The sequence below is a fragment of the Dufourea novaeangliae genome, unplaced genomic scaffold (assembly GCF_001272555.1).
Source record: "Dufourea novaeangliae isolate 0120121106 unplaced genomic scaffold, ASM127255v1 scaffold112, whole genome shotgun sequence".
Classification (NCBI taxonomy): Eukaryota; Metazoa; Arthropoda; class Insecta; order Hymenoptera; family Halictidae; genus Dufourea; species Dufourea novaeangliae.
Window position 1 is genome coordinate 880,959 of NW_015373993.1, and position 7,989 is coordinate 888,947.

General features: G+C 47.1%; 1 protein-coding gene across 1 annotated transcript; it reads right to left on the reverse strand.

Annotated features, from left to right (window-relative positions):
• Window positions 1-222: 222 nt before the first annotated feature.
• On the reverse strand, window positions 223-6,249 carry LOC107187794. Its single transcript, XM_015575968.1, has 3 exons — window positions 6,190-6,249; window positions 3,735-3,917; window positions 223-387 (listed from the first exon to the last, which is right to left on the reverse strand). The coding sequence occupies exons 1-3, from the start codon at window positions 6,247-6,249 to the stop codon at window positions 223-225; spliced, it is 408 nt and encodes a 135-aa protein (XP_015431454.1).
• Between the last annotated feature and the right edge of the window lie 1,740 nt (window positions 6,250-7,989).

The window sequence follows — 7,989 nt, forward strand, 5'->3', positions numbered from 1 at the left end:
TTTTAAAAATATAAATTATTTTTCCAAATACCGTTCCAACGCTTTTGCGAAACAAACTGCGTTTATTGACGGTGGAAACCCGTCTAGATCGCACAAAGTACAGCCACACATATGGAAAAGAAACGACCGAAAAATGAGAAAAATGAATTCTCTAAGAGTCTCTCTGTAGTCGGACACGTTCCCTGGAGGCTCGTACAACGTGCGAGGACAGTTCACACGGTTTCAGTCCTTGGCGGAGAACGCAGGATTCTCTCGAGACTGTCCCGCGTCGTAGCTCAATTTCGGGCAATCCTTTCGGGGATCTTTCTTGCTCGCGACGCTGTTCCTTGGTCCGCCGGGCACGCTAATCACTTCCGTCAGCTGCATCGCCCTCGCGAATCTCAACGCCTGAAAGGAGAATTTCGTCTGGTTTAGTGTGTGGCCGATGGTGGTTGGCTATTCCGGAATCTCACGGTTCCGCGACGCGTGGTTAGTTAAGGTCTACTGGGCACTGGTTTCCTCTGTCCGATTGCCGTTGCTCCAATGTCCGTTGTCGCGAGTAAATCGAATACATACGGCTACCGTGAACAACGGCTCTATGAACAGGAATTGATAGGGCAAAGGGACCGTCGAATTACAGGATCCTCGACCCTTATCTTGGAATAACGGAACGACCATGGTTCTGTAATTTTATGACCTGGGTGCTCGATCCGAAAGTTTGTTTAAGAAATCGAGGGACGAAGCATCGGGAACTCCTAACGGAAGATAATGCTTTTAGGATCCGTGAAAGATTAAAGTGGGAAGCATTCGAAGCATCCTCGTTTAAATGTACCGTCTCGCGATCTTTTTTATCAATATGGAAGAAAGCACTCGGAACGAAAGAAAAAGAAAAAAAGAAAACGTTGATTCCGATGGAGGACCGGAAGTTGAATTTCTTCTGTTTGACCGAGATGAATCGATTTCGTTAAGTGGAAAAATAACGTAGCCCGTTGGAGAGAATCTGCGATCCAGTTTCGCGAAGAGTTGAGAATTACAGTTTCGTAAATTCGATGATTAACCTGGTTACGAGGTCCGACGAAATTATACACCGTGCGTACGATTCTTTCGTAAACGCGTTAAACGACAGGAAGATTCACGAAGCCCCTACACTTTCAGTCCTCGTAAATCACGAATCCCACCTGGATGCAGATAACCTCGTTTTATGTTATCAACTAACCTTGTTCCAGTTTAGACAGACTTTCAGCTCGCTGCTTATATGAACTGTTTCTATTTTTTCTGTAAATTACCGCTTCCATTCCCTCGATCGCGCTTACGTCGACTGTCCACACGTTTCTGTTCGAATTACCCGTGTCGCCGCGACGAGTGCTTTTTTAGTTTTCCTCCCCTTGAAAATTCGTTCATTAGTCACCTTGTTCCCGACAATAATTCTTCCTACGTTCGAGACACGGCTCAGTGGTGTCGGATGAAATGTTCGCCTACCCTTCTGTTGGTCAGCGAAAAATGAAACGGACGCGCGAAAGACCCGTCGCGTAGGCTGGAGAAAATTAAACGCAAATTCGTCGCGGCGTGTGTTTTCTACCCCCGCGTCGTTTGTTTCGTTTAATTTCCGCCATTCATAGGACCCGTGGCGTACCGAACGGCGGACGAAGGTAGAAAAGATCCGGAAGGTAGTTGCAGCGTTAACCCCTACGCTGACGATTTCATATTTTTTTACGACTTCGCTCGCAGGAGTTATTCTAACATTGATAATTTCCCGGTAACATAATCAATTCCGTGTTCATTGCAAATATACGTTTACTTTAAATGCTGAATATAAAAATCAACAAAGTAGCGGTCCCTTCGATTTTAAGAAAATTGACGATATTCGTATTTCCTGAAACCAGTTCAGAATTTTCTCGACGAGTCTGACGCGTTATAAAGGGTTGAACGAACCCTCTCCTCCGTGGTGGTACATCGTTACGTAAAATCGGACGCTAAATGAACAGGAACATCGAAGATAAGACTACGGTTAAGGAAACACGGAATTTCCATTCTTTGGAAATGATTTTCTCCCTCAGAATTTCACATTCAAATCGTGTTTGAGCAAACTCGTATTCGTTCGAACATGCTCGTCCGCTTAATGTGAGCCAAGTGCCGGTCGGTCGAACGGAATTTGAAATCGTTATCAGATGCAAGCGATTACGCGTTTCTTCCGATGCACCGACGCGAAATCTGATTGCAGTTCCCCCTGACTGCGAGGACCAATCGGACGATATTACCGCGCGTAATAGGGTCTTTCGAGGCAGACCGTGGTCGCCTCCGGGTTCTCGGCCGATTTAATTACACGCTGCGCCGTCGAACGCAACGGGCGTGGTTCGCGTGACTTACAAATTAAAAAAAGTGACCCAAACGATAGAAAAAGAAAGAAAAAATACAGAATCTTTCCAGGTTCGAATGCATCGATCAGACGGATCGGGGGCAGAGAGGCTCTTTAATTTTTCTGACCTATGTACCCGCATCGCCGCTTTTTCCGCTCCCACGGAAACCCGTTTATTTCCGAACTTCATCTCCCCCGTTCAATTACGCGATTCATCCTTTTGAGGACGGTTTCGTTGCTCGCTCGTCGATCCCTTCGAACCGAATTCAGAGAGATTACGTTCGGAACGGTTTCACAGAACGCCCGCCTCTACGTAATTGTTAAAGCTGGTACGGTGTCGAAATTAATCTTCGGAATTCTTTTTTCGTTTCGTTGCCGCGTCGAAAACACGCTCGTGATTCTGCAATGACGAGGATGCTTGGTATATCTATAGACGGTGGGAAACAACTACCGAAGAATGGCCGGCAATCGAACATTCCGGTTCTGAAAGGGTTCACTATGGTTTAAGCTTGCCCGACGAGGCTGCTTCGGGATTCAATCGGCTCTCGGGCGCCCTCGGAATGCCTTTATGAAAGAACACCGGAGTTTCATCTTGAGAAGACCGCTACCGTGAATCTTTTGAATGCCTCGCGCTTTTTATCCAGTAGATACCTGGCTTTGACCTACCTCCAAGAAGAAATATTCAAGTATATCCACTTTGTATACCTAATTCGCGAGTGTATAGCCAGGAATCAGTGTTGGGCATAATTTCATTCGAATAGTCCAGTGTCCTTATCCTGGCCTATAACGCATGGACTGCCACAGTGAAAATGGTCGTACGTAGCCAGACACACTTTATCACGTTTTTAAAGTCATAAATCATTAAGCAGTTAATGAGATTAAATTGTTCGCCAAGTATCTATTGATTTAAGTATTATTTTCTCCTAAAAATTCTAATTTCCACAGTTAATTAATCAATATAGCAAAGTATTTTTTCTTTTCATCTTTTATCCATTATTCGAAACTCTTCTCTGCCTCGGCTTAACGATGTAAGGTACAATCTTTTTCATATATTTTTATAGAATTGAACTCTAGTTTACAGTTTTCTGTGTACTGGTATTTCGCGATTCATTTCAGGGGACAAGTATTTCTGCCTAAAAGTCACCAAAACACGGGGAAAAAAATGGCCCGGTCCATTTAAACAGGCGCGTAACTCAATCGATCGGGCGTCCGGCGAACTTTCAACCGGCGCGGTTCCGCCCGAATATTCCGGGAGCTGAATATTCTGTAAACATTTAACAAACCCACTGGCAATTTTCCAGTGTTCTCTCCCTCTGTCTCTCCCGCCCTGGATCGCGACCCCTCGGCCTCGATTCGGCCGAAGCCGATCGAAAGAGAGCTGTGATTTAAAACTCGTTACCTTTCGCCGGTCCCGGTGGGCGGAATACAAAATCCAAATAATGTAGGACACCATTATTATGGCCGGTATGCAGACGCCGGCTATGATCGAGGTGTCCCGCAGAAGTACATGATGCAGCGCCAGCAGCGTGATCGCGAGCGCCGCTCCACCGGCGACGTATCTTCCGGTCCGTCGTCGGTCGTCCTGCCAACAAATCCCGTATATCCGGTCAATGGTCGGGCCGTTTCGAAACAGGGCCAACGGAGATATTTATTACGATCCCGCGAGAAATGTTTTTCGGGGACGACGAAGACGAAGACGACGACGCTTCGTACTTCGAGTGATCTGGGGATGGGTTCGAGTGGTTGCCTCGAGAGGAATCGATCCTCGAGGACTGGGAGTTTGTAGTACAGGGAAAAGGGAAAAGTCGGCCAATCGAACCCGAGATCGTTGATCCTTTTTCTTTCAGTTTGTATAACGGTGGTTGTTGCGCTTGAACGTTTAGAGTAGCAAGTGCTCCGGAAGATTGTCGGCGAGAATGGTCAAACGTTGATTTATATAAATGCTCGTTCGTTTCTTTGTTTTATTCTGTATTGCGTTTAATGGTGTTTGGGACTTTGTCGCGGTGCACGAGGCAACTGATGACACTTGTATATTTCGTATAAAGCGTGCCGTGGGTACATCGATAAAGGGCAAGTGACGCGAGAACAACGAAACGGAGACGGTTCGGTGAAAATTGCCGCTATAAAACGTGATACCGAAAGAGAAAAATACACGGCCCCGGGACTAAAAGGGAAATATTGCCTGTATAACTAGAAGAAACAGATTTATGAACAGTGGCTAACGATAAAGTACACGTTTCGAGGCGCGTAACTGTATCTTCGAAGATAGAATCGAAACGGAAGAAGGTCTTGGGGCAGAAAGGAAACGCGGAAGATTCGAACAGTGGCGAGGCAATCGCGCGTGAATGTCAGTTCGATGTATTTAACCGCTTGTAATCTGGATAGTGTGCCACAAAAGCACTTAAAATCGATGAAATGAAGTCATAAATATAAAACTGGGAGGAATAAACTCACGAACGACTCCGCGGGGCTGCATACTTCTCGAGAAAATAAGATTCCGAGAAACGTATGTCGAGTGGAATCGAAATATTCAGAACGGTGTATCAAAGAAGAACAGTGAAACTATTTAAAGGCAGCAACATAATCCCATAAATAAAATCAGAACAAACTAGTCGAGTCGCCCAGGAAGCAGCCACGAATGAAACAATTAACAACACGTTTGTTGTTTCGTTCGAGAACCGAATGGAATCGGCCAGACGAGAGGTATCGAAAGAATGTTCACCCTCCGGTCGAACAAAGAACGACAGAAATATGTACGAACAAAAGCCAGACGGGAATTTATTTATCCGATTCGCGAACACTCGGATTTCGTTAACCCGGTTCTTTTCTCATTAGTCACGGTTCGACGAGGCCGTGCAACGAAGAGAATACGCGAACGGAAAAAAGAAAGAAAAATACATGACCACCCCCTCCCCTCTGCACGAACGGCATTAAATTTTAGGATAGCGATCGCGGCCGAACCGACAGCTCCATTTCCATTCGCGCGACACCGATGCAATTTAACCTGTCGCGAGGCTATTTCGCATTCCGCGAAACGGCCACGCACACACGCACGCGTGTACGCGGCTCGGGGATCACGCGAGCGCGGCCACCGACGTTTTCCTATTATTATCATATTCAAATCGAACCACTACCGGATGTAGATAGCCATCTCCGGCACGGAAACCCGGTTCGCTTCGCGATCTATTTTACTCGTAAGCCGTGTATGTTAGCAACGAACCGCGACGGCGTGCGTCGCAAATACAGAAGAACATCCGTACCGTGTGCAGAATCCCGACGAAACATTCTCGAGGATCGAAACGAACGTTCTCGAACTATTTCTCGCCACTTCTCTCCGCTGAAGAGGACCCACGATTTATACGATTTTTGACTTGCGGGAACAATTAAAAGAAAAGATCCGAAAGAATCGCGAATCAAGGTTTTACCGATCACAATTTTACTAGAGTAAAGGATCCATGAGAATTGAATAAGAAGTTCCTCGTAAGAGTTTCTACTTCATCCCCACCATTGGGGAGGCCGTAGAACCTGTTAAGAGTATCATTTATTGCCCCCCCTTTTCTGTGGTCGAGGCTCGGACCGAAAATAGATTTGTGAGGTGTCGAAAAAATTCGTGGTGCACTGTGAAAGTTCTGAAGCAGTCCCGAGTTTCAAACTCTCATGGAGCATTTACTGTAATTCGAATCCTATGGCGTTTCTACCGAATAACCAAGTGTATTTCGTTTGAAATCACGAGACCCATTCGATTTCACGGGCGAGGTAAGAAAGGAGGGATCCTTATCGAATATTTATAACGGCGGGAAGAATGGACGTAGACGCGTCGAACACACGCGCGAGACAGTGAGGATCGAACTAACCGTGGTTGTAACGGTGTTGAGGGTGTCCCTCGAGGAGGAGGCTTCCGATCGCAGAGGCATGGCCGTGACAATGACATAAAGCACCTTCACCCTCCGGACAGATTTAAATAATCCTCTGGGAATGGAAATATTCCGACGGATTCAACGAAGTGGTAACCTTCCTCCGTTCACCATAGATCACCGCGGCTCTGCCGGCCGATTCAATCTCCAAAACGTTCCCGGGGATTCAGACGACGACGGGGCCCGTCGTGATGCGTAAAAAATCTTGAAACACCGCGAGGATCATCGTTGTCGCGATCATCTTATCGCCTTCTCTCCCCCCGAATCGTGGTGTCGGTAGAGAAAACTTTCCACCGTTGCTAGCCGTAGTCTCAGGAAAAACACGATACCGTGAATTCCTTGGCGAGATTTACGAGCATAGTTGCCGCGGAAATGAAATCTCGCGGTCTTCGCTACCAGGTCCCCTAGGGGGGTTTAATTAAAGAGCAAGCCGCTGTGAGCGATCGTCGACGCAACCGTGGAAACGCCAAATCTTTCCCTCTCGCGAAACAACTAAGTTTATTCACGGTGAAACACGAGAAGCGCCAGCAAACCGTTCACTATGACATCTTCGATTAAATTCATCACGGGTCACCGGCACAAACTTTCCAGTTCGGATAAGACTTCTCGACGATTGCTGGTGGATCTTGTACGAAGAAACGAAACGCAAGAAGGAGCAACAAACTTCTAGGCTGGAAATAATTCCAGCCCCGTTGTTATTCGAATTGTCGTTTCAGAGGATCACTTGTCAGACACGCAAGAGTCGAAGAACGTATCCCTTTGAGGTTTTTCCACGGATTCCCTTCCCAGATCGCGGGCTGTGTTCGAGCTGTCGCGACACCGTGGTGAATGAGATCGAAAGCGATCGAGGGAGGGATGTATCGGCTCCGAGTCTCAAGAACGGCGCGGCAGTACCGCGAGCGTTTACAACGCGCGCCAGTGGCCGGTACAATATAAGCCAGGCAAACTGGCTATCATAATAAACGGATAACACTAACGCCGCGGATCATCACACCCACGTAGACAGAACTGCTGTGCACGACGCCACACGGTGCTTCGGTTGCGATGCGCGTACAGGAACGGAACAAGGATCGACAAAATTAGACGCATCCTTTCCTTTCGCGGTTTCATGGAATCGGCCGGTGATTGGGTTTGACCCCCTCCTGGTAAATTTCCTCGACGGTGGAAAATTATTCTCGCGAAGAGAGCGAATTAAAGAAGATAGATTGGTCATCCGACAGAAATTTTTGACCGGATAACCATTCCTCGAGCTGCCAAACGGCTCGATTCTCGTCGCCACGGTGACGATCGTTCTCCATCGAGATTCAGTTCCATCGGAAAAACTATGTCGCAGAATCGTTTCAGGTCGTCGTGATAACTAGATCTACCGAAAATGAATTATCTTTGCTCGTTCCGGCTTGCGAGAAGTTACGGGAACATTAAATTTCGAGACGCGACCGTCGATGTAAGACCGAAGAACTTTCAGCGTTACCGACTCGAATTCTTGTCTCGAAATTTCGCCCGTTGCAAATCGTCGTTCGATCGATATTTATCGGAAGTCGCAGAAATAATTCCAAACTCTGTGACCGTCACCGTTCTGGCTACCAAGTTCCGTTGGTCACCCCTCGGCGACTTTTGAATTCCGAAAGAGAAATCGGACAAATTGAACGTCCCCGTGGAACGATCGTAACGCGGCCGTTCCGCGGGAACAATCGCTGCCTCGAATATCCGGCGTTACGACTCCCGTCGTTGTTACAAGCC

Bases quoted from the DNA above. Each gene is read 5' to 3' on its own strand.
- LOC107187794 (XM_015575968.1), bottom strand. From the start codon at position 6,249: ATGCCTCTGCGATCGGAAGCCTCCTCCTCGAGGGACACCCTCAACACC. The intron at 3,918-6,189 runs GTTAGTTCGATC...ATTTGTTGGCAG, and splicing joins TCAACACCGTTACAACCACG to GACGACCGACGACGGACCGG. The intron at 388-3,734 runs GTAACGAGTTTT...TTCTCCTTTCAG, and splicing joins CCCACCGGGACCGGCGAAAG to GCGTTGAGATTCGCGAGGGC.